The sequence below is a fragment of the Schistocerca gregaria genome, chromosome 8, assembly GCF_023897955.1.
Source record: "Schistocerca gregaria isolate iqSchGreg1 chromosome 8, iqSchGreg1.2, whole genome shotgun sequence".
NCBI lineage: Eukaryota > Metazoa > Arthropoda > Insecta > Orthoptera > Acrididae > Schistocerca > Schistocerca gregaria.
Window position 1 is genome coordinate 475,644,667 of NC_064927.1, and position 27,883 is coordinate 475,672,549.

At 44.3% G+C, this 27,883-nt stretch overlaps 1 protein-coding gene across 1 annotated transcript; it reads right to left on the reverse strand.

The window, feature by feature from the left end:
- LOC126284848 (skin secretory protein xP2-like) lies at positions 1 to 27,519 on the reverse strand. Its single transcript, XM_049984075.1, has 3 exons — positions 27,437 to 27,519; positions 10,761 to 10,894; positions 1 to 3,917 (listed from the first exon to the last, which is right to left on the reverse strand). The coding sequence occupies exons 1-3, from the start codon at positions 27,473 to 27,475 to the stop codon at positions 2,888 to 2,890; spliced, it is 1,203 nt and encodes a 400-aa protein (XP_049840032.1). The 5' UTR covers positions 27,476 to 27,519; the 3' UTR covers positions 1 to 2,887.
- Positions 27,520 to 27,883: the final 364 nt, after the last annotated feature.

A 27,883-nucleotide genomic window follows, 5' to 3' on the forward strand; every position in this document is an offset into this window, starting at 1 on the left:
TATTAGGTAATTAAATACGTTTTTATTTACATTTCACATATACATACAGATCTTACGAAACATCACACTTACGATTAATAGTTTACGTAACAAATGAGGAACCCAGTACATGAATAATCATTCGTTTTGTGATACTTATGATTAGATAAAGCGTCAGCTATTAATACCATATTCACAGCATATTTGCAGTGTGAATTTTAGAGAAATAACATGTCTTGTTGCAGTTGCTATCAGATTAGGAATAACTGGATTAATTCGATCACAAGCGCTAAAGCGTCGATCAAACGCACACTGATTAGCTAAAACTGAGTTTTGCCTTTAAAAATAGTATATTTATATTGCTGTGCAGGCAAGCAAACTCTCTGGCTTTGTGTTGCTTGATTCTCTTCCTTCCACGTCAACAAAGAAACCCACCTCTAGGTATATACAGGAATTTATTGCCTTAAAAGTCACCCTGATATTACCCGAATGTTCTGAAAAGTGACAGTAACGAGAAACACCAAATGAAACGTCGTATAGTAGTAGAACGTTATATAGAAGTCAGTTAGTAAACATTATTTAAAGAAAAAGAAACATAAAGAAAATGTTTGTCTGCGGCTTTCAAAACGAATGTACATCATCGACAATATTTCAAATATCTCATCCAATTTGTACTTCGGACCATCATTTTTGCCATTCCATTTTGCTTCGAATATTTTTGTTATTTTCATTTCTCTCACAGCAAAATTTTGGATGTTCTCAGAAGGGTGACAGCGATAATGAAGGTGATGGAATTTAGCTGTCTCGTCTCAATTGTCAACTGATATACAAAATGAATTAGCCGTCACGTATTCATTCTGCTACACAGGTCTTATTACAAGTAGCCTGTAGGCCACAACGATTATTTTATCAATGCTGGGACGATCTACCGTTCGTGTATATCACTAAATGGCTGATTAAACATTCCTCTTTTATTACTGATTAGTTAGCAGAATGACTTCCTGAAACTCAAAGTAATTTCATGAGGCACAGCATCCATTATAATATATGAGGTACATTCTGCAATTCGTAAAATGAAAATGAAAGCTGTTGCTACAGTACTTCAACAGGGAATGAATCTGAGTTCGTTTATAGCAATTGCAGTTTCACTTATTGATTAATGTAGGGCTGTGTAAAAGTTCAATAACAGTGTGTGTGTGTGTGTGTGTGTGTGTGTGTGTGTGTGTGTGTGTGTAGCAAACAGTTGCATTCGATTATCTAAATGTGGGGGAAAATAGTAAGGCGGCATTTTGGTTTCTTTTTATTCACTGCGCTCACCAAAGTGAAGGTATCTGATAAATGCATAGCGAACTATTTCTTCCCAGCTATTTCGAGGAAACGGTTAATGAATATCACAGTTTTCACAAGAGAGAATTTGTTTGGTATTTAGCCGAATTACACGTTTCATGTTTGCCCCAGGCACGTTCTTCAGGTTCTACGAGCAATAGATTTCAGTAACATTCGTTGTGTAAATACTATCTGTGAGAGCGAAAACCAAAACTTAATAGATGCTTAGAAAAGTTTCTGCAATATATTGCTCCAGGAAAGCTTTTTAGCTTAGATCACAGATTTGGATTGTTATTTACGTTCTCCTTTAACTTGCCAATAATGATGGTGACAGTAGTTCTTTCCTTATGTACTGTTCGATCGAGTGTTGGTGCACCTGGCGCCAATTACAGCAGTTTGGCAAGTACCATAGTACTACTTAGGATGACAGCAGACAGAAGTCAGTAATGTACACAGGGAACAAATTTATAAACGCAGCTCACAGCATCATCTTTTAGAGTTAGTCTTTCTCCTTCTGTGTTGGAAAAGAACGTAAAGGAATAAGGAATGAAACCCATCTGGGTACTTCGCTCTTCTGGTAGTGACAAAACGGAAGGTCATCCCAGATACATATTTTTCTAGATTGGGCTAAAACCATGGAAATGAAAGGCAGTTGTTCATCATGGTTCTGTGTTTTCACAGAGGCATGACACCATTGTGAAACGTCATAGGATACATTGATTCATGAAGTAGCATATTCACCAGCCAAACTGGGCCGCAGGGAAGCGAGCCCCTGGGTTCAGCGATGTCTTTGTCAAGGAGAATACTCAAGGGTTGTTGACAACAATAATCAAGATCTTCAATAAAAGGTTTGCGGGTCTGCGACCGCTGCGTCATGTTGTTTCTAAAAGTAACGTTTCGGTCGCTGTTGGAAGTGGCCTTCATCAGGGTGACTTATTTACAGTAAACGACAAGACGATTTTGTCATATTTCCTGGAACGTTTTGTTGAAAATGATCGCGGAAGCAGAAGACTACTTTCACATCTCTCCCTAGATAGTTTTTTTTAATGATGAGACAGAGTGCATGAAACAGTTTTGCAGGAGAGTTGCCCTCTATATTAGGTAATGACGCAGAAAACATATCACTTCTTTTTGTAAGGGAAGGAAGCTAACATCTAAGCTGTTACGCAGAAGGAAACTTTCTAACCTGCCTTTAATCATGTCCGTATTTCAATACCTCATCCAATTTGTACTTCAGACCATCGTTTCTTCCTCTCCATTTAGCTTCGAATATTTTTGTTATTTTCATTTCCCTCACAGCAAAATTTTGGGTGTTCTCAGAAGGGTGGTAGTGGTAATGCAGTTAAGCAGCCTAAAGACAAATATCACTCCGTCTATCTGGCTTAGATGCTACTGATACCCTCTGTCCACGAAAAACGTCCGGAATATTGACCCTTTTTCTGGAGGGTTAGCCTGTGGAGGAGAATTCCTGAACAGTAACTAGTTTTAGTATCAGTAAATAGCAGGTATCGATATAACGGTTATCAGATCACAGCGTGGGCTTGCAGCATAGTTCATGTAGTAATTCATTCTTGAGCCGTGGTCACCGCCTGTTGTAGAAGTATCGCCCGCGTCCCCCCTGCGGCTGGTTTGGCCTGAAAGTCCTGGGCCTGATTGGGTAGTTGAAGGGGTTGCGCGCCGGAGGCTCGTAAGAGTACCCTCCACTGGCCACATCACCGACGCCGCCGCCCCCTGCAGACTCGAAGTCGAACCCGCCGTTCTCCGGCTGTTGTGGTGGCGGCGGTGGGGGAGGTGGGGGAGGGGGTGGCGGTGTAGTCGTAGTGGTGGTCGTGGTCGTGGTGGTGGTAGTGGGCGCTGGTGTCGTGGTGGTCGTCGTAGGCGCCTCGGTGGTGGTCGTCGTGGCAGCAGCTGACGCCTCCTCGTCGGAGGCGGCGGGGAAATCCGGCTGCGGTGGGAAAACTGGCGCTGCAGGCGCTACGGGGACCACGGGGACTGCTGGCAACGCCGGAGGCAGCGCGGGGGCGGGAGCAGGGGCGGGAGCGGGGGCGGGGGCGGGAAGCGGAATGGGGAACGGCAGTGGTGCGGGGGCGGGAGCAGGCGCAGGCGCAGGCGCAGGCGCCGGGAACAGCACAGTGGTGGGGTGGTTGTAGGTGGAGAAGTAGTTCTGCATGCGCTGCACGAAGCCCTCCAGCAGGGGCGGGAAGCGTGAGAAGAGCAGCTTGAAGGGCGTGCCGCCGTGCACCGTGGCGGTCGAGGTGGCGCTCGCAGCGTACGGGACCACCACCGGCTGCACGGCTGCTGCGGGGGCCGCAGCGGGCGCGACCACGGGGGTGGAGTAGGCCGGGACGGCCGCTGCGGCAGGGTACTGGGCAGTGGCGACCGTGGCAGGAGCACCCGCTGGGTAAAGGGGCGCGGCCGCTGGATACTGCGCCGCGCCGACCGCTGCAGGAACAGATGGGTACTGGGCCGCGCCGACTGTGGCAGGGACAGCTGGGTACTGGACAGTGCCGACTGCGGCAGGAACGGCGGCTCCAGCTGGGTACTGGACTGCGCCGACGCCCACCGCGGCAGGAGCTGCGGCCGCTGCCACCTGCACGGGGTACAGCTGCACCCTGCAGGAAACAAGCGTCGCATCATTCCAGGAATTATATTACTTTTCCCTTCAGATGCTGAGATCAAAGATCACAGCATATTTTTTCTTAACGAACGTTTTGTACATATACGGTACAACCTGCAAATTTACGTATTTTCTTGATCCCTATGCCAAACTGTCCTAAAATAACATTGACAGGTTTTTTGTAGGAAATTTAATTTAGTTAAATGTTGTACTTTAATAAGTTTTCAGTAGAATCTGTAGTTTTCGGGTTATTAAAGAAAATTTTTTAACATCGAGTATAGATTTAAGTGTCAGGAAGTCGTTTCTGAAAGTATTTGTATAGAGTGTAGCCATGTATGGAAGTGAAACATGGACGATAACTAGTTTGGACAACAAGAGAATAGAGGCTTTAGAAATCCGGTGCTACAGAAGAATGCTGAAGACTAGATGGGTAGATCATATAACTAATGAGGAGGTATTGAATAGGATTGGGGAGAAGAGAAAAGAGCAAAACTTGACTAGAAGAAGGGATCGGTTGGTAGGACATGTTCTCAGGCATCAAGGGATCACCAATTTGGTATTGGAGGGAAGCGTGCAGGGTAAAAATCGTAGAGGGAGACCAGGAGATGAATACACTAAACAGATACAGAAAGATGTAGGTTGCAGTAGGTACTGGGAGATGAAGAAGCTTGCACAGGATAGACTAGCATGGAGAACTGCATCAAACCAGTCTCAGGACTGAAGACCACAACAACAACAACAAAGAAAAACGGACGAAAGTGACCTACAAACGCTTCTTGAATAACTTGAGAACCGTAGCCTCCAGCGAAAACTTACCCCAGTACAAAAATAGTTGTTGTGGTCTTCGGTCCAGAGATCCTATGCAAGCCTCTTCATGTCCGAATAACTACTGCAACCTACAGCCTTCTGATTCTGCTTAGCGTATTCTTCTCGTCATCGCCCTCTACGATTTTTACCCTCCACGCTGTCCTCCAGTACTAAATAGGTGAGCCCTTGATGCCTCAGAACGTGTCCTACTAACCGGCCCCTTCTTATAGTCAAGATGTGCCACAAATTGCTCTTCTACCCAATTCTATACAGTATCTCTTCACTAGTTACGTGATCTACCCATCCACTCTTCAGCATTCTTCCGTAGCACCACATTTCGAAAGCTTCTATTCTCTTCTTGCCTAAACTGTTTATCGTCCGTGTTTCATTTCCATATATGGCTACACTCCACACAAATGCTTTTAGAAAAGACTTCTTGAAACTTAAATCTATACTGGATTTTAATAAATTACTCTCCTTCAGAAACGCTTTCCTTGCCGTAGCCAGTCTATGTTTTATATTCTCTCTACTTCGACCATCAGTTATTATGCTCCCCAAGTAGCAAAACTCATTTACTACTTTAAGTGTCTCATTTCCTGATGTAATACCTTCAGCATCACCTGATTTAATTACACTACATTCCGTTATTCTCGTTATGCTTTTGTTGATGTGCACACAAATTAACTACATTGAATTTCATCTACGAATATCCTGTTGGTTTTTTCCATACGACTAACAGTTTGCACACAGTGGGCATGTATGGTTTTTGAAGGTGTTGTGGGTTTCATAAAACCCATAGGTAGCGGCAGCTAAATCGCGCTGTATAATCACCACCTACAACTGGAACAGAAATTGATTGTATAAGTGGCAGGCAAACTAAAATGGGACGGATGGAAAAAAATTAAGTAAACTGTCTATTATTTCAAAAATTCCTGCCATACATTTATCCCATTGTGAAACAGGACAGACAATCCCTTGATGGAAGAATGTTTGCTGTTACCTACACAACGAGGAATGTGCCCAAGCATGCACGTCTTCATCCAAAGCAAATCGACGGCGACGAATGTCTTTTCCGGGCTCAAAAAAGTGGAAACAGTGCGGGGAGATTTCAGGGCTGTACGCTAGATGTGTAAGACCTTCTCAGCGAAAATTCTACGGTGGAATATAAACAGTTATATTGGAGTGCCTGTGTTTCTGCGCTCTGCAGTGTCCTTCAGACGTGCATGCAGACATTGCTGCGATCGACAGCTGTATGACATAGAAGAAATGCATTTGCAGTTCCGAATGTGAACAAATGCCAACTGCACAAAGTATTGGTGACAATAAATAAAATGTCGTGTGACTAGGGCCTCCCGTCGGGTAGACCGTTCGCCACGTGCAAGTCTTTCGATGTGACTCCAGTTCGGCGAATTGCGCGTCGATGGGGATGAAGTGATGATGATTAGGACAACACAACACCCAGTCCTTGAGCGGAGAAAATCTTCGAGCCAGCCGGGAACCGAAGCCGGGCCCCTAGGATTGGCATTCTGTCCCGCTGACCACTCAGCTTCCGGGGGCGGACATTGGTGACAATGAAAACTTGTTTTGGGCGGGGAGTCGAACCCAGGTTTCCCGCTGTATGCGGACTGCCCCTTAACCACAATGGACATCCGATCAAGTTTCCAGGACAGACCCAGATATCCATATGTCACCTTGTGTCTATATTCGGTGTTCGCACAATTGCTGTGATTCCTGCACAGAGAGAGACATACGATTACTGTCAGGGCCTTGCCTTGGCATGAAATATTGCAGCACCAGTGTTTGACGATGTACTCTGGAGTGTGTTTGAGGCACGCATGCATGCACAGGTTCAGGCGACCGCTCGTGTAAAGCGGTAAAATCAGTTTCGTCTCCCTGTCCGGCACAAATTTTCACTGTCGCCAATATATTGTGCAGCTCGCGTCTGATCATATTCGCACTTGCGAATACATTTCTTGCTATCGAAACGACCTTGGCAACGTGTAAAATCGCCTCTTGGGAAATGGAGTTTTGCTTGATGGTGGCATTTCCACGTTTACATGAGTTTGTTTGCTTTCGGACATGTGCTTTTTTTTGTGTCCCATGCAAACCGTCTGGAAGCAAACCGTACGGAAGCACGGAGTCTCATAATTGTTGGATAAAAAACTTTACGGTCAGGTGTGCCACCGTCTGTTGCCCGGGTGAATTTATGAAAGCTAAGTCTGAGTGACGTGAAACTGCCATTTTTCGTATACTAAGGTGACAGAGGTCATCTTATAGTGTTATGCCTATGTACAGATGGCGGTAGTATCACGCACATAAGATACAATCGTTCAGTATATTGCGGGGCTGTCATTTGTGCTCAGTTGGTCCGAAAGCCAATGATCGTCCCCTTTTGGATTTCAAACATATCACCCCGTTTCCCATTACGAAAACGACTGTAGTGTTTTCCACATCAAATGGCTTGGTTCAAATGGCTATGAGCACTTAGCGGTCAGGCGGTTCGACACCGAAGCACCTAGAACCGCACGGCCACATCGGCCGGCTTTTCCGCATCCCTCTGACAGTTTTTACGTACTGTCTACGGCTAGTCTACCGTCTACCGTGTGTGAGTGTTTAGCGCACGTTAACGTCGAAAGTAGTGGGTGTTCGCATTAATGGAGACTCTGTGTTAGCGCGGTATAATGCTGTACTTAATTGTAACTGAATCTTATAGAATAGGCATCGTAGCTCAAATTGTTTATCAGTGGCAAATAACTTTAGTAGGCTGACGAGGGTGTAGCTCCAAACTAAGGTTATTCTTTAAGAATTAACTTACACACGGTAATAGCTCTATTGGTAGAGAGGGGCTAATAACCATAGCTAACTAAGTTGCGTTTAGTATCACAAGACTAGAGGTGGTGTTACACGGTATTAGCGAGATCAGTAGCTTTGGTCTTGTGTGCTTATCTGTATATGTGGAGCGCCAACGGAGGACATGCAGCACGCTTTAGTTACACAAACCACTCACTGTCGTGAAGATCAGTTGGGTGGAATCTTACAGGATTGTTAGGTGTCAGGCAAATTCAACACCTTCCATGAAATCCCTGACATGATAGCAAATCCAGCAGTATGTCACATAGCTCCGAATAAATCCCGACATTAAATTAACCAAAGTAATACGATCAACGAATGAGCAAATGGAATACCAAAGACTAAACCAAGAACGCCTAAATGCATGTCATACCTTCCCACCGTGAAACAGACGCAGTTCCGAGGGGAGAAACGAGAAGAGAAGCCGAGAGCAGAATCGTGAAAGCTAGAAGGCGTTATGATAAGGCACACCCACATCTCCCGCCGACCGCCAAGATCACCTCTCAGCCCATGTTAAAAGATAGAGCCCTCCAGAAGAACAGTGTAGATCTTATGATAACACTAAAGGGGCCACAGCAGCTACAAGTTTTAGCGTGAGACTATACGCGTCTCTGTTACGTTGCAAACATTAAAAACATTGCCCCACGACGAAAAGTATAACGTTTCTCATTGGATAGACAGAATTTTTGTAGGCGGAGCTTAAGATTAACATTGAGACCCTGATTGGTCACTTGAAAACACAGACAGATAGCTTTCCTTAAACCAACTTCGGTGAATTGTAGTAAGGAGGTTAGAGAGAGTTGCTTCCGAGACGGCGAGGTGTGTGGAGCTGCGCCGCCCACCGCCCCCTGACGCTGCCTAACCAACGACAAGATAATGAACGCACACGATGATGCATAAGAGTCATAAGGCTTCACTCAGACCTGCAGAACTCTTATCTGTTAACCCCCTTTTCGCGTAATACTAGTGTCGATCGTCAATTAAATCTCATGGTATTCACATTTGCTACGAGAAGTTAAAATCCGAAATGCTATGATTTTTCTGTTATATAATTATTGAGAAGCCACATCAGCCACTGTAATTTACGTCAAGTTAAATAAGCAATTAAAGATAATTGAGGGTTAATGTAGACCATTTTGATAGTTTCCTCTTTTATGAAACTTAACTTAAACCTAGATTATAGATGTGATATGGCATAGGTCATCGTTCGATCCATTGTAGAACTTGTAAACCCATTCAGGGAATATTCGTTCGCATCTTTGTTGAACGCAGTTGGTTTTCAACATCCTGTATTAAAATATTTCCTTTTATCAATAGTGCAATTTATAAACAATTTTTTGTGAGTAGAATAAAAATTCCAGTGGTAAACTAAACTACTTTTTCGACGTTATTTTACCAGCTAACTAAAAATAGGAAAGCCTCGTACCCCTTCCACTAAATTTAATTAGTATTATGATTCTCTTACAAGGAGTGCAATGGAGCGGACGCTGAAATCATTAAGTATTTGGTTATATCATCACTAGTCTCACTGAACTCTTCTGAACTCTACATGTCATGTGTGGTCTGGCGTCTCCTTACCAGCAACAGGTCCCAGGTTCTAACTAGTCAATTCCCTAAAAAAACACGCTCAGAGTGTCGTTGCGCGAAAGTGGTAGGGAGACACGACTTACAAGGGAACCTCCCCACCGCACCCTCCTCAGTGTTAGTAATGAGTTGGCACAGTGGATAGGCCATGAAAAACTGAACACAGATCACTTGAGAAAACAGGAAGAAGTTGTGTGGAACTATGAAAAAAATAAGCAAAATATACAAACTGAGTAGTCCATGCGCAACATAGGCAACATCCAGAAGAATGTGATTTCAGGAGCGCCGTGGTTCCGTGGTTAGCGTGAGCAGCTGCAGAACGCGAGGTCCTTGGTTCAAGCCTTCCCTCGAGAGAAAAGTTTGCTTTTTTGATTTTCGCAAAGTTATGATGTGTCCGTTCGTTCATCGACGTCTCTGTTCACTGTAATAAGTTTAGTGTCTGTGTTTTGCTACCGCACCGCAAAACCGTGCGATTAGTAGACGAAAGGACGTGCCTCTCCAAAGCGAACCGAAAACATTTGATCGCAAGGTCATAGGTCAACCGATTCCTCCACAGCAAAACACGTCTGATATATTGTATACGACACTGGTGACGGCACGTGCGTCACATGACAGGAATATGTTGTCGACCCACCTAACTTGCACACTTGGCGAATGGGTAAAAAGATTCTTCTACCTTGCCCGATTTAGGTTTTCTTGTGGATGTGATAATCACTCCCAAAAAAGTGCTGAAAACATAAGAGTTTGTCACATAAACTGCAAAAAATCAATGCAACAGTGTTACAGTCGCACAGTTTTCCCCGTTCTCTGTCAAAACATATGTTTTTAACGTTTTCAAAAAATGGTTCAAATGGCTCTGACCACTATCGGACTTAACAGCTGTGGTCATCAGTCCCCTAGAACTTAGAACTACTTAAACCTAACTAACCTAAGGACATCACACACATCCATGCCCGAGGCAGGATTCGAACCTGCGACCGTAGCAGTCGCACGGTTCCGGACTGGGCGCCTAGAACCGCGAGACCACCGCAGCCGGCCTTTTAACGTTTTCAAATTCTTCCGTGTGTAGACCGTCAAATCCTGCATATGTCTAAACAAATCTGAACATGTCCTATAATTTTGGAGAGCGAAGTTGTTTATGTGTGAGTGCCTAAACTTTGGTAATTGTCTGAAAATAAAATAGTAAACATTTCACTCGAGGGTAGACTTGAATCAAGGACCTCTCGTTCCGCAGCTGTTCACGCTAACCACGAGACCACGGCGTTCCTGCGCTCACCCTCTCCTACATGTTACCTGTCTTGCACATGGACAACTCAGTTTGTATATTTTTCTTATTTTTTTCATAGTTCCACACAACTTATTCCTGTTCTCTCGATTGATCCGTGATTAGTTTTTCAAGGCCTATACACTGTGCCAACTTATAACTAAATCTGAGAGGGGTGCGATGGGGAGCTTCCCTTGTTAGAACAAACAGACACCACGCAGAATGTTAGAGGATTCCCCACTGACGTTTCTTAACTGGTCGGTTGGATCCATTGCTCGGTGTTTTCTCGTACGAGACAGCCAGGTGAGGTAGGATAGACAGAGCGACACTCACCCCTGGACCTGCAGCGCCAAAGGCTGGACCCCCTGCACGTGGTGCTGTTTCGGCGCCGGCGGCGTGTACACGTAGAACGGCTGCTGCTGGTGGCCGCTGGCCGCTGACATGCAGCACGCCAGCACTGCCAGCACCTGAAACACCGCAAACACACTTTGTAGTCTGACTGGGCGTCTCAGCGAAGTCCCGGACACAGCAACAGGTGTTCCTCTTGGTAGACTCTGGCCCGGGTTGTGGTTTCAGTTACAAGACGATAGGATTGGGAATAACACTTTTTCCTCCATCACGATTTCTTGCAGGCTTGGTTTAGAGCACTCAACAGTCCTCGAGCCAGTTACTTATCTACGTAGATATGTCGATGCAGTGCGAGGTCGAACACCGTAAGAAAATCTAAGCAAAATAAAATGTGCCTCTTCAACTACGTCTTATGTTTGCATGGCGGGTGAGTTAGAAAACTGCTGCGGAAGCAAAGGGAACTTCACCGCAAACATAAACATAGCGAAAGCCTTGCAGACAAACAAAAATCAGGCGAAGCGAAATGTAGTGTGAGCAGGGCTATGCGAGAGGCGTTCAATGAATTCGAAAGCAAAGTTCTATGTACTGACTTGGCAGAAAATCCTAAGAAATTTTGGTCTTATGTCAAAGAGGTAGGTGGATCAAAACAAAATATCCAGGCACTCTGTGACCAAAATGGTACTGAAACAGAGGATGACATACTAAAGGCCGAAATACTAAATGTCTTTTTCCAAAGCAGTTTCACAGAGGAAGACTGCACTGCAGTTCCTTCTCTAGATTGTCGCACAGATGACAAAATGCTAGATATCGAAATAGACGACAAAGGGATAGAGAAACAATTAAAATCGTTCCAAAGAGGAAAGGCCGCTGGACCTGACGGGATACCAGTTCGGTTTTACACAGAGTACGCGAAGGTACAAATGGTTCAAATGGCTCTGAGCACTACGGGACTTAATATCTTAGGTCATCAGTCCGCTAGAACTTAGTACTACTTAAACCTAACTAACCTAAGGACATCACACACATCCATGCCCGAGGCAGATTTCGAACCTGCGACCGTAACACTCCCGCGGTTCCAGACTGCAGCGCCTAGAACCGCACGGCCACCGCGGCCGGCGTACGCGAATAGACTGCCCCCTTCTTGCAGCAGTGTACCGTAGGTCTCTAGAAGAGCGTAGCGTTCCAAAGTAATGGAAAAGGGCACAGGACATCCCCGTTTTCGAGAAGGGACGTCGAACAGATGTGCAGAACTATAGACCTATATCTCTAACGTCTATCAGTTGTAGAATTTTGGAACACTCAGAGGGCCATAGACATGAGTTCCAAGGTAGATGCCGTGTTTCTTGACTTCCGCAAGGCGTTCGATACAGTTCCCCCACAGTAGTTTAATGAACAAAGTAAGAGCATATGGACTATCAGACCAATTGTGTGATTGGATTGAAGAGTTCCTAGATAACAGATCGCAGCATGTCTTCTCAATGGAGAGAAGTCTTCCGAAGTAAGAGTGATTTCAGGTCTGCCGCAGGGGAATGTCGAAGGACCGTTGCTATTCACAATATACATAAATCACCTTGTGGATGACATCAGAAGTTCACTGAGGCTTTTTGCGGATGATGCTGTGGTATATCGAGAGGTTGTAACAACGGAAAATTGTACTGAAATGCAGGAGGATCTGCAGCTAATTGACGCATGGTGCAGGGAATGGCAATTGAATCTCAATGTAGACAAGTGCAATGTGCTACGAATACATAAAAAGAAAGATCCCTTATCATTTAGCTACAATATAGCAGGTCAGGAACTGGAAGCAGTTAATTCCATAAATTTTCTGGGTGTACGCAATAGGAGTGATTTAAAATGGAATGATCATATACAGTAAAGCAGAAGCCAGACTGAGATTCATTGGAAGCATCCTAAGGAAATATAATCCGAAAACAAAGGAAGTAGGTTACAGTACGCTTGTTTGCCCACTGCTTGAATACCGCTCAGCAGTGTGGGATCCGTACCAGATAGGGTTGATAGAAGAGATAGAAAAGGTCCAACGCAGAGCAGCGCGCTTCGTTACAGGATCATTTAGCAATCGCGAAAGCGTTACGGAGATGATAGATAAACTCCAGTGGAAGACTCTGCAGGAGCGACGCTCAGTAGCTCGGTACGGTGTTTTGTTGAAGCTTAGAGAACATACCTTCACCGAGGAGTCACGCAGTATATTGCGCCCTCCTACGTATATCTCGCGAAGAGACGATGAGGATAACATCAGAGAGATTAGAGCCCACACAGAAGCATACCGACAATGCTTCTTTCCACGAACAATACGAGACTGGAATAGAAGGGAGAACCGATATAGGTACTCAAGGTACCGTCCGCCACAAATTGTCAGGTGGCTTGCGTAGTATGGATGTAGATGTAGATGTTTCACATTTACGGTTTTCCTGAATCCGTGCCAATTCTTTGAGAGATATTAAAAACAAAGATTCCAAGACTTACGAAGCGGGAAAGTGCCGGTAGACAGGCACAATAAAATAACACACAAACACACACACAAAATTTCTAGCTTTCGCAACCAACGGTTGTGGGTTTTAAGGGAGAGGGTAAGGAGTCATTCCAATCCCGGGAGTGGAAAGACTTACCTTAGGGGGGAAAAAAAGGATATATATATGGAAGCCAGGAATGCTGGCCTGCAGTACTGCTCGACCGATCTCTCGTAAACAGCAGTAAACAGTGCTCTTTTTCAGTCTCGTGGGAATATTCGTTGCTTGAGAGATCATCAGCGTCGAAATAGACCACGCAAAAAAAGAACCATAGAGCACTATAATTGTGTCAGACTTATGGAGAATGAGCTAAAAATACATAATTTTTTTTCACTATTGATATTTCGTGTCCTTTCCTGTCATGAGAGACGCAGTGGACTGACAGCCGTCCATAGTGTTGCTCTTCAGTAATATATAAGAAAATTACGGCGGCCGGTATTTATTTTCTTCAAGCTCATGAAATCTCATTATTCACTAGCTGCGTAATAAGCTCTAAGTCTATTGCTTGGCTCGACTATATCTTTGGCACAGACAATAATCTTATAGATTTTCTTTCAACAGCAGTCCAGTTACGCTAATAAGGAACCGCACGCAGGATGAACCAGAACTTTGAAAAACTTTGAGAGGTGGTATGTATAAACATACCTTCACCCCCCTACGGAACTTATCGGTGGTGGAGTGGCTTGCATGGCAAACAGGCCGAACAGATAGCTGTACTTTAGGTGCAACCACAAAGAAGGACTGACTGTTCAAGCCAGACAAATGTGTGCTTCATGAACGTGGGTAGCAGTCTACCCAGTAGTTGCAGCGCAACAGTCTGGCCTTGTGGGAAAGATTACGCTACCAAGAACTAATTGAAACCGGATGAAACGCCGTACGCTGTGAAGGATAAAATTAAGCTGAAAGGTGTAGATGGGTAGACTTATATACCAGGATGATTTGTGCCTTTTGATGAAGAAATGGGGCAACAGCTGCGGTCTTCCAGTAGCATGGACCGTGTCCTGGTTGCCGCTATGGAATTCTTTTGACGGCAGAACGGGTTCCAGCGGATGCTGTCTATTGACTGGCCCAGTCCGCGGGCGTTGAGGAAGCCCGTTATGCGGAACTAGCAGCGTAAACTCGTTCTCCCAATTCTACGGTTGCCAATAATGGTCACAATGATTATGCTTCAGTTCTGTTAGTTCTATCTTCTTTGTCTTGTGAAGGAGTCCTCAGTAGAATACTGCACGTGTACCCCGGGTAACGCTGTATGAACTAAGACGAATCGGCAACTAGTCCACATATTGGATTTCCTGATTACAAACACGCAGACAAATCAAAAACAAAAAGCCTTAAGAATAGACCTTTTCAGGACCAACTGATTAAAAGGATTGGCCCGTCAGACAATAGCGGAACTAAAAGTAAGTACCTGTCTAAGCTCCTTTTAGATAATGATATTGACATAGTTCTAATCAAGGAAGCACGAGCTCTATGAAAAACGTGTGTAAAAGAGGTAACTTCCATGGTGACGATCTTATGGGTACTACATACCACTGTGTACGGTGTTGCCACCCATGTGAGGAGCAATATCAAGCATGCTCGCCTCATTTCAACGAACAGAGAAAACGAATCCATTATGTCTCGATTGCAGTGGAGAAGACCACCATACATACGAACCACCAAATGTGCCGACTACTGTTCAGCCATCGATTCATACTTGAGATTTTAATAGACTATTGTCATTGGATCTGTGCACACGACATTGGATGTGGTACTGAACTCAACGACTGGGCTGAACATGAAAATCTATAACCCGTTAATAATGCTAAGGATCTGGGGACTTTCATATCGGCAGCTTGGCGAAGAGATTACAACTCGGATCCCTGCTGTTTGTATCCCGGTGACTGCAGAGGGCACCCAGTGCCTATATCCCGAGACGTCATGCCTAATTTCCGAAACACCCGACAAAGGCCAATAATACTCGATATGAGGCTCTCTGTCACAATGGTGAGATCTGTACCGCGACCCAGATGGAACTTCTACAAGGGTGATTGGCGGAGTTCTGCGGATCACATAGATAAATATATCTGTTTTACTCCGTCAGATCCTAAAATCTACTCTCGATTTGTCGTGGCTATTCTTACTGCTGCTAAGAAGTTTATTCCTCGTGGACACAGAAGGGAATAAATATCAGGATGGAATTAACATTTCGAACAACTTTATAAAGAGTACAGCGAAACTGGCGACAGGGATATCGCAGACGACCTCCTCCAAAATCATGACGCTGCTACAAATGTACGATGGAGCGAGACGGTAGAAAATGTAAACTTCTGACACTCAAGTAGAAAGACGTTCAGCCTTCTGCGTTAGCTTGGCGGAGCCTCCTACAAACCGGGTCAGGACCCTGGTATTTTGAGTAACCAAATCGCTAACCATATAGCTGAAGCATCTAGATCATCCGGTGACATATAACATTCTTCCAAAATAAAAAGACAACTTACATCTCTAAAAGCTCAATACCCAGACAAATCCATTTTCTGTTCACCTTTTACACTGACTGAATTGGGTGAGACCTTGAAACAAGCTAAACATAGTAAAGCACCTGGTCTGGATAATATACACCAGGAATTTCTGATAATCATGGCTAACGGTGGAAGAAGAAATGGCTGGACCGCAGCTTCTCCAACATACTAGATAATGGATCACTGTCCAGCGAGCTAAAGTGAACAAAAATAGTGGCAATTTTGAAACCAGGTAAACCCTCAAATCTTCTGACCAATGTCAGAGAAGCACTTAATAATTGAAGCGGCCCATTTATAACAGAATTAGCGGCTTCGTTCTGAAACATATCCCAGCTGAGCAAGCAAGTTTCAGGTCACATACAAGTTGCTGCGACCAGGTACTGGCCCGAACAAATTTCATAGATGCTGGTTTCCAAAAAATCGCGAAGGCAGTTGTCGCATTCGTAGACATAACAGCGGTATATGACACAGTATGGAAAGACGGGATGATATACAAATTACTAAAAGAATCCGACGCCGAAAAAGTGCAACACTCAACAATACCATGATAACCAATACGCAATCACGCGTTTACTTAGGAGAAAACGTGAAAGAAAGAGAGGAAATTATGTAATGGTCCAACACGGGGCTCCGTCTTAGCCCACCCTATATTTCTCCGATCTCCCCAATAATAGGTCAACAAAATTCTGCTACGTGTACGATCTACATCTACATCTACATCTACATCTACATCTATATCCATACTCCGCAAGCCACCTGACTGTGTGTGGCGGAGGGATATTGTTCTTGCTTGTACAACCAAAGATCTCGGCCAAGTGGAGACAATTCTCACAGATGATCTAGCCATTATGAGCTCCTATTTTAGAAAGTGACGACGTAAGCCCAGTACAAGTAAAGCTGAAGTATGTACGTTCCATCTGAATAACAAGCAAGGTAACACAGAGCAGTGAAACTTAATGGAAACATTCTTTGTCATAACAAGTACCCTCTTGGAGTCACCGTTGACCGCACCCTTCCATAACAAAAATCTGAAAATACCGCTGCCAAGATGAAAACTCGTAATCGTGTTTTTCAAAACTTGTATGGGATGAGATGGGCAGCTTCAGCAGATACCTTGCGCACGTCAACCATTGCGCTGGTCTTCGCAGCAGCCGAGTACTGTACCCCGGTGCGGTTAAACAGCTCTCACACCATCTTGATAGACGTCCAGTTGAACCACACTATGCGGCTAATAGCTGGGGCGATCCGACCATGCCGGCCGGGGTGGCCGAGCGGTTCTAGGCGCTGCAATCTGGAACCACGCGACCGCTAAGGTCGCAGGTTCGAATCCTGCCTCGGGCGTGGATGTGTCTGATGTCCTTAGGTTAGTTAGGTTTAAGTAGTTCTAAGTTCTAGGGGACTGATGACCTCAGCTGTTAAGTCGCATAGTGCTCAGAGCCATTTGAACCATTTTTGATCCGACCATCACGTATTTATTGGCTTCCTCAGCTGAGCAACATCTATCCACGCGTGATCCTTAGAATTGATGCCTTGCTTAGGGAATACCGCAAGCTGCAGGAGAACCTTGAATTAGCCATACAGGGAGACATATCAGTTCTACGATGAAATAGGCTCCGCTCAAGAAACCCATCTTTACGGCAAGGAGAACAGTTAGATGCCAGTAATATCGAGGTGAGAGACCTGTGGGATCAGAATTGCCTTCTTATTGAAAATCGTGAAGAGCGTGAGCTGCTCCGTAAATATAACAGTAATACTTCTGGCACAGAACTCGATAGGAAACTATGGGTCAAACTGAACACTGGACAAGGTCGATGCGCAGACTCACTTTATAAATGGGGTGCTAAAGAGTCTCCGGTTTGTGAATGTGGACCTCCGAACCAGACAGTCAAGCACATTAGAGATGAATGCTCCTTGCGTTCCTATCAGGGGGGATAGAGCGACCTCATGAAAGCTGGCCGATACAGATCTTAAATGGATTAGGAATTTAGATATTGATTTTTACTTAGTTTTGTAGGTAGTTTAGTATTACTGTATTCTAGGTATACACATATACTAATGTTATATACCTGTATTTTTACACTAGATGTGAGCCATACGAATAACAAAATAAATGACTTGTGAAATAGCAGTTTTATCTCCACTGAAGTCCGTACTTTCACAATATTAAGGTCGTACATAGGCCGATGTGTTGGAAGCATCACCTCCTGTAACGACGAAAATGCGTAATGTCTCGAATAGACGTTTTTCCTCTGGCCTTCCCACAGTCCGGGCTATGACTCTGTGACCTTCAAGCATGTGAGAGGCAGGTCATTTGGGAAGGGATGGAGCTTACCAATTAACTTTGGCTCAAGTATTCCTCTCAACACAGGAAAACCAATACATAGACCATGTCGGGCACTGCTGCGGTAGACCGAGCGAGGTGGTGTAATGGCTAACACACTGGACCAGCATTCGGGCGGACGACAGTTCAATCCCGCGTCCGGCCATCCTGATTTAGGTTTTCCGTGATTTCCCTAAATCGCTCCAGGAAAATGCCTGGATGGCTCCTTCAAAAGGGCACGGAAGACTTCCTTCCCCGTCCTTCCCTAATCCGATGAGACCGATGATCTCGCTGTCTGGTCTCAAAAATGGCTCTGAGCACTATGGGACTTAAATTCTGAGGTCACCAGTCCTCTAGAACGTAGAACTACTTAAACCTAACTAACCTAATGACATCACACACATCCATGCCCGAGGAAGGATTCGAACCTGCGACCGTAGCAGTCACGCGGTTCCAGACTGTAGCGCCTAGAACCGCTCGGTCTGCTCTCATTCCCCCAAAACAACCCAACCCCAACTCTGACTGTTGCAGAAATTTTCGTGAAAACTCCCTATATATGTAGCACAACGATACTAAATGAACCAATTTTAAAACAGTTGTCAGCCATAGTCAAGCCAAAGTCTGGGTTCCCGCCGCCATACTCGACATGCCAGCTGTGTACAGTGGATCTCGACCCTCTACCTCATCTTATGAGGGATCAGATCTTCACTTTTTCAGTGTTTCTGTCAACCCTGTCCGGTGAAGATCCTATATCGCACAATAGTACTCTAGAAGGGTTTGAACAAGCGTACTGTTAACAGATTAATCTTGATCATACTGAGCACCACAGCTGACAATAATATTAATGAAAGATTTGTGTAACCACTGTAGTATGCTGCCTTCCGCTGTAACTTAACGCAGGTGGCTTGTAATTTGCTAACAGCATACTGTAACCATCAGTTTGGTTGCCTTAGCTCTTTTACATTTTCAAAGACAATACAACGGTATTAATGACATACGATCATTCTGTGAGATCATAAGTAGCATTCCTGGTATATGTTACACAATTGTTTTGAAACTGTACATTTTAATTATTCACTTACTGTCATAGCTGTCAAATCACAATGTAGTTTGGCGTAAGCTCCGTCGCCTGTTCCCCTTGTATTGTGGATAACTGTGTTGTGAACTTCTGCTCGGTTCTACTTTTCAGTTGTTTGGATTAATTGTGCACTCTTCAGTATAAGTTCTGTACTTAGGGTTTTGTCTTTTTTTGTATAGATTGTGGTAGCACAGCCGACTATAGCACTCGACAGAGGCCAAATACTATGTTCATTACCTCGGTGATAGAGAAGCCGCCGAGCGGAGTGGACGCGCGGTTTCAGGCGCCATGTAACGGATTGGTTCAAATGGCTCTGAGCAATATGCGACTTAACTTCTGAGGTCATCAGTACCCTAGACTTAGAACTACTTAAACCTAACTAACCTAAAGACATCAGACACATCCATGCCCGAGGCAGGATTAGAATCTGCGACCGTAGCGGTCGCGCGGTTCCAGACTGTAGCGCCTAGAACCGCCGGAGGTTCGAGTCCCCCCTCTGGCATGGGTGTGCTTGTTGTTCTTCGCATGAATTAGTTTAAGAAGGTGTAAGTCTTGGGACCAGTGACCTCTGCAGTTTGTTCCCTTAGGAATTCACAGACAAATGAACATTTTTGAGAAGTCCTGTCCTGGTTGTTCACTGTATTGCATCACGCCGTGTCTGTTCGCTATACTTCCTCCAGGCGGTGGGAAGAATGTTTATGATCAGTGTTTTCGGATTTAATCGGTAACATTACATACGCAACCAGATCATTTGTGTCATGACTTTAGCACAACTCGGCGACGATTTAGTATAAGTCTGTTATCAGTGTGAGTTGCCCATTTTATTCGTTAAAATGCTGTAGCTTTAGCCTAATTTCCTGTTTTGTTTAACTGCAGACAACCTGAAGATGTTCAAAGAACGAAGCCGGTCATAACACAATGAATGTGTAATAATACAGCTAAGGTGGTTTTCATTAATCGTTAAACTTATTTTGTGAATTTGCTGCATAATCTATGCGTTCTATCAATGAAATGCAGTATTCGTCCTCCCTAAAATATCGTCCTTATTTAAACTCCTCCCACCTGTAAGCCGTAGATAAAAATTTGAATAGACAACATATAAACATATGTCAGTTATCGCGTTATAGAAATTTAATGGAGGTCTCTTACTGCTCCTGTGCAGGATATAACGATTCATATTGCTCAACGACAACTGCCATAATTCGCGCCATGCATATGTCGTGCGTAAATAATTTTGTAATTCGCTTTAACCTCCTGGTGGCTTTACTTAGCAGAAAACAGTGGCGTCATCTGCAAAAAACTTAAGACGACTGTTCATGTTATATATTATTTACACAAAGTGGAGAAACATGACGTGATAATGGTAGGTCACAGTATAGAAAAGAATCCGGAAAATATTCCACCTAGGTAGGAATTGCAGCGCTGTGAAATTACGACCACAGGACGACAGCCAGTCACCTTGTCCTAGCTAACACACCTCATCGTAAAGAGTGCCGCAACTGATTAAATTAGAGGAAGGTAAAGGATTCAGCTGAACAAAACTAGGCAAACGGTAAATTTCTATCCACGGCTGGTTACGTTACAAGCGATTTTCTGCATTGTATACCGAGTAAAGTTTGACTTTTAAGTCATCCATGCTGAAAGTATCCTAACGCGATTAATTTACTGAGGTAGTAGTATATAACGATAACAACTGTGTGTGGCTCAACGGCTGAGTTCACGTCGTTCAACTGGATGCATTTTCGGCGACTAGCGTGTCCCTAGCCTACCTCAGTTATCAAAGCTGGGAAAGGTGAGCTACAGTTTAACGTGGGATCCGAGCCACGACTCCACACCACCTTCAGAGGTGAAGACTAGACTAAAAGCAGAGTGAAAATTCCTGTAGTACGACCAGTATTCGATCCATGCAAGCATTTTCCGTCTGGACATTGTAAGGGAAGTGGTCATGATCCTTCTTTTGTCATGTACTGGAGTATATGACTTTTTTTTCGAGTTGTCTTCTGACTGTTAAAATGCGGACCGCCACGAATTCATCCTGCTGCTCCAACCTCGTCCTTTCAGAGCAGTCCTTGCACCTTACATACTCAGTTATTTCCTGAGTGCATTCCAGTGTCTTTCTACCCCTACAAGTTTTACCCTCTACAGTTCCCTCTAGTACCCTGATGGCTTAACACACGTCCGCTCAACCTTTCTTCTTTTCAGTGGTTTTCTGTGCGTTTCTATCTTCGTCGATTCTGCGGAGAGGCTCCTCATTGATTGTCTTGGGGACTGGGAGTCTGTATTGTCCTCGTCCTTTCATCACCATCATCATTTGTGACAGTGTCCAGATCTGACTGTGCAAAAAAAAAAATTGGACTATGTAAAAACTGGGACTTTGAATGGGCGCTGATGACCTCACATTTGAGCGCTCCACAAACCAAACATTATCGTCGTCATTGATTGGCTTATAGTCCACTTGATTTTCAACATAATTCTGCAGCACCACTTCTCAAACGCTTCGATTCACTTCTTTCCCGGTTTTTAAGCGTCCACGATTCATGAGTGTTCGAGACGTGCGATAACTTCACGACACGGTCCTATAATGTTAAAATTGTGATCAGAAATTTCATATAAACTATTTTAAAGAGCTAGTTGTTCTCTTACATCTGAAGTACGTAATCAAATAAAAATATGACGTAAATGATAATGACTTTTACTATTTTCCGAATTTGATTTCTTATTGTAACTGTATTTATTTCGAAATGTAACTATTAGGGTAGGAAATTTTGGCCAGGCGCATCAAACCAGTCAGAAGATTGATAAAAAACAAACAAATTATACATATAGGACGAAGAAAAATTCACCCAATTGGATTTCGCAGTGCGATTTCTCACATTGTCGTATACTAGCAACACAAAAATGTCCCTCACACAACTTCGTTCTGCCCATATTTCCAACAGGAAATGAACGTGAAAGATTGGCAGCATGGCAACACTGTAATCAGATGTACGGTAACTACCTCTGTTAGGAGACGTCAGTAGCGTTGTGTACTTGGTGCAGTCTATAGCGTCTTGACTTGACATGCAGGAGGACGGGGGTTCGATACTGGAGCGAGGTATATTTGTTTTTATTTGCCAGTTTCATTCTGACACATAATACTGTAGTATACACCATAAATTCGGCCACATGTATCTGACACTTACATAGTACATTCCCCTTTGAAGTGTAGTGGACCTGAACGTGGTAAGAATAGCTGCTAATTTATGGCACTATTGGGTGAGGGTACACAGAAAACAGGTTTGGAATCTAGTAGACATAATGGTGCGAAACAATTCGCATTCACGACGTGCAAAAGGCTTTTTTAAAAGATGACCAATGAAAAAATTGTACTTCCATTCCTGTGCTCGTAGTATGTAAGCGCAAATATTTGTAGAAGAACCACTGTAATCGCTGTATGGGGATTATGACACTAGATACCGTAACACGCAGACTATATTTAGCAAATAAAAACAAATTCTCCTCGATGGAGAATCGAAATGTAAACCTCCCGCAGGGAAACCCACAGTGCTACCAACTGCATCAACTACACAGCATTACGTTTATATACTGACAGAGGTAGTTACCGTACATGTGATTACAGTGTTGCCAGATTGCCGATCTTTGACGTCCATTTACTGCCGGAAATGTGTACAGGGCGAAATTTTATGACAGACGGTTTTGTATTCTCAATATGTGAGGAATCGCATTGCGAAGTCCGAGTGCGCGAGTTTTTCTTCACTCTGTATATAAATCTATATACGGCAGTATATTTCAACAACGACTTCTGACTAAATATAGTAGTTGTTGACATATACTGCCTTGATGTGTAGTTGGAATTTTAATTTTATACCTGCAGGTTAATTCCAATGATTCTGCGTGACGAAATTTGCCAGTAGAATTACGCACTGACGCCCTGTATTTCCTACTTTATCCAATTTAGAGAGATAATTTTTAATTCATCGAAACATTGTAACTGTCTGTTACAAAAAGTTCTAATTTTGAAAAAGTTGTGGGAATATGGAAATAGTGATTTGTGAAATGAAGATAATAAATCAACAGATTAATGCGTTTTAACCACACGGTTTTATTTTCTGAAAATCAAAACCTGGATCATACCATCTGGACGCAAAACTATTCTTTCATCGAGCTTTGTTTTGGCCAAGCAGCCACAAGAATCAGGAGATGAGCAATAAAATGTTTATTCTTAGAGCTTTCTTCTCACTCATTTTCGATGCACTATATTTTGAACAAAGTGCACCTGATTTAAACTGCATTTACAGACATTTGACAAGTTCTAACGTTTAATTGTTTATGTATTAAAAGAGGGGAGGCTCGTAAGAGACTCCTGGTCGAACGTTTTATACGTTCTGCTACAGAAATATGACAGCATGGAGATAGGTAACATGTGATACGTAGGGTACAACGTTATTAATAATTAAATCGAAGTGTCACATATTTTAAATATTGCTAATGTACATGCGGCTTGAATCAACATTTATTCTAACAAGTACAGCAGATCAGTATGTGTGAGTCAAGACAATATCGAGAAGGAAAACAGAAGTCAAATTTTAAACGCACTTTCTTTCTCGCATCACATGTCCTACAATAGATGCTAGAAATTCCTGCCTTCTTCAGCAACTAGTACAGCATAACGCAGTAGCAAGTTAGTCGTACACAACCTCACTTCCTGGCACACACAAACATGTTAGCTTACCGGACAAACCTCCGCGTGATCGTCGCTGATTTTCTGTCGTTTTATGGCCGTCCTGCACCACACTGAATTTCCGACTTATACAGGATGTCTCAGGAACAATATTCAGTAATCAGGGATATGAGAGGGACGATCATTCGAAGCAAAAAACTCTAGTAAACATGGGCTCTAAAATGCACACCTAAACAGCTATGAACACTTGTTCAGTGAAAGAGAGGTGTTTCAGAGAAGAGAACATGAGGAAGTGCTCAGAGCTCTTACGTTTGTATTATAGAGCTCATGTTTACTTGTCATTTATTTCTTGGCTCTGAGCACTATGGGACTTAACATCTATGGTCATCAGTCCCATAGAACTTAGAACTACTTAACCCTAACTAACCTAAGGACAGCACACAACATCTAGTTATCACGAGGCAGAGAAAATCCCTGACCCCGCCGGGAATCGAACCCGGGAACCCGGGCGTGGGAAGCGAGAACGATACCGCAGAACCACGAGCTGAGGACATTTATTTCTTGTTTTGCTCTTTAATTCCATCTCTCAAAATACGGAAAGGAAAGATTTTCATTAGAAGAGATTTGTTTCACAGTCTCGAAGATGAATGAGTGCTCGTAGTTCCTGAGGTATGTATTTCAGAGTCCATGTTCACCAAAGTTTTTGTTTTGAATGAGCGTTCCAGTCATATCCTACGGAACGTTTTGCTCGTTTCGACGACCCTTTCCCTGCACTGGCCTTATTATCAGGTCGCTTTTCTCCATCCTGTGCAGATCAAGTAAAGTACGTAACCTCTCACTCTTCCTTGGGAAACAGCAGGCACAGGTAATGAATTACAGTCAGATTCCATGTACTTTGCTCTCTGTAAACACTATCAAGTTTCACCGCTGACACGATATTCTACATGCACGCAATTTGATTAGAAAAGATTTGCGTTAAAAGTGAGTTTGTATTGCACTACTGGCTACGAGTCCCTGAAAAGGGATTTTCAGCCTCATGCAACCGATTCATTTCAGTTAGCCGCAGTTAACCTATCCTAATAATCCTATGGGTGAAACAGAACCTACATTTAACGTAGAATTCGAACCACGTATCGTTCCTGACACATCTTCACATCATTAAAAGGTGAAAGACAGACTGCCCCGGGATTCAATCTTGCGGTGATAAGTTTCCCAGGCACGCACTTTACCTGTAGACCAACAAGCTGGACAGCTGCACACAGAGAAAAAAATGGTTCAAATGGCTCTGAGCACTATGCGACTTAACTTCTGAGGTCATCAGTCGCCTAGAACTTAGAAGTAATTAAACCTAACTAGGCTAAGGACATCACACATATCCACGCCCGAGGCAGGATTCGAACCTGCGACCGTAGCGGTCGCTCGGCTCCAGACTGTAGCGCCTAGAACCGCACGGCCACTACCACCGGCTGTGGAGAGATATCGGCAGTACTTGCAATACTCTGAAAAGGCAAAGTCGTGGGACAGCGTTACGCACATACACAGATGGCGGTAGCACGGCGTACACAATGTGTGAAAGGGGCAGAGCATTGGAGGAACTGTCATTTGCACTCAGGTAATTCATATGGAAAGTTATCCAACGTGATTTTGGCATCACGACGTAAATTAATAGACTTTGAACTTGGAATGTTCAAATGTGTGTGAAATGTTATGGGACTTAATTGCGAAGGTCATCAGTCCTTAAAATTACACACTACTTAACTTAACTTAAATTAAACTAAGGACAAACACACACACCCATGCCAGATGGGCGACTCGAACCTCCGCCGGGACCAGCCGCACAGTCCATGACTGCAGTGCCTTAGACCGTAACGTGGAATGGTAGCTGGAGCAAGATGCATGGGATATTCCAATTTGCAAATCGTGAGGGAGAGATCCACAAGGAGTGCGACGAGAATACCAAATTGTAGGTATTACCTCTCACCACGGACAAAGCTTTCGCCTACGGCCTTCATTTAACGACCGAGGGCAGCGGTGTTAATGAGCTATGGCTGCAAACGCCAGATGAGTGCCTTTGCTAACAGCACCACATCGCCTGCAGCGTGTGTCCCAGATTTCAGTTTTCTAAAAGCTGATCGTAGGGTTCGAGTGTAGCGCAAACCCCCCCATGAGCCATGGACCATAGTTGTCAACAAGGCACTGTGCAAGCTGGTGGTGGCTCCATAATCTACATCTACATCTACATTTATACTCCGCAAGCCACCCAACGGTGTGTGGTGGAGGGCAATTTACGTGCCACTGTCATTACCTCCCTTTCCTGTTCCAGTCGCGTATGATTCGCGGGAAGAACGACTGCCGGAAAGCCTCCGTGCACTCTCGAATCTCTCTAATTTTACATTCGTGATCTCCTCGGGAGGTATAAGTAGGTGGGAGCAATATATTCGATACCTCATCCAGAAACGCACCCTCTCGAAACCTGGACAGCAAGCTACACCGAGATGCAGAGCGCCTCTCTCGCAGAGTCTGCCACTTGAGTTTGCTAAACATATCCGTAAGGCTATAACGCTTACCAAATAACCCTGTGACGAAACGCGCCACTCTTCTTTGGATCTTCTCTATCTCCTCCGTCAACCCGACCTGGTACGGATCCCACAATGATGAGCAATACTCAAGTATAGATCGAACGAGTGTTTTGTAAGCCACCTCCTTTGTTGATGGACTACATCTTCTAAGGACTCTCCCAATGAATATCAACCTGGTACCCGTCTTCCCAACAATTAATTATATACGATCATTCCACTTGAAACCGTTCCGCACGCATACTCCCAGATATTTTACAGAAGTAAAATAATGGTACGGACTGTGTTTGTTGACTGGAAATGTTTATGTTCGGGTACTTGGAGACCAATTGAAGCAATTCACAGACTTCATGTCCCCAATAAATGATGGAATAATTTGTGGATAACAATCTGCCCCGCAGCTCGTGGTCGTGCGGTAGCGTTCTCGCTTCCCGCGCCCGGGTTCCTGGGTTCGATTCCCGGCGGGGTCAGGGATTTTCTCTGCCTCGTGATGACTGGGTGTTGAGTGATGTCCTTAGGTTAATTAGGTTCAAGTAGTTCTAAGTTCTAGGGGGACTGCTGACCATATATATTTAATCCCATAGTGCTCAGAGCCATTTGAACCATTTGACAATGTGCCATATCATCGGGCCACATCTGTTCGCAATCGGTATGAAGAACATTCAGGAGATCTCGAGCTAATGTCTTGACTACCCAGACCGCACGACATGAAAAACATCGAACGTAATCGAGAGGTCAGTTCGTGCAAAAAATCCTGCACCAGCAACACTTTTCGCACTTATGGACGCATCGCTCAGTATTTCTACAGGAGATTTCCAACTATTTGTTGAGTCCATGGTATGTCGAGTGGCTGCACTACGCTTCAAAACAAAGGAAGTCCGAGAGAATATCCCGTGAGTTTTGTGACCTCAGTGTAATGGGTAGGGTGACTGAGGAGAGTGCTATACGCTGGCTGGTAAACACAGTGCACGCTTTACCTTGAGCACCGGCGTCGCGTCTCTGTGGGCGGCCCTCATGGTGGGAGCGCTGCCTCCGCTGTGCTGTGGGGGTCCGGCCGCAGTCGCTGTGGACAGGCGTATGCGGCCGCGACCCACATAGGCCCGTCTTATAGCGGCGGCGGCTGCCAGCCGACCGCCGGCCAGCCAGCCCTACCACAGAGTCCACCAGGGGCGCGGGGAAAGTGCTGTGTGCCTCTCTGGCCCGCCAGTTTCGTCACATTTCTGCAAGTCCCGGCTCATGCGACATCACGATACGGGAAAATCAATAGTCACATACGAGCAGCACGTGCTGTACCTGCTGTCGGGAAGGCTGGGTCACATATACGCTACTGGCCATTAAAACTGCTACGCCAAGAAGAAATGCAGATGATAAACGGGTATTCATTGAACAAATATACTAGAACTGACATGTGATTGCATTTTCAT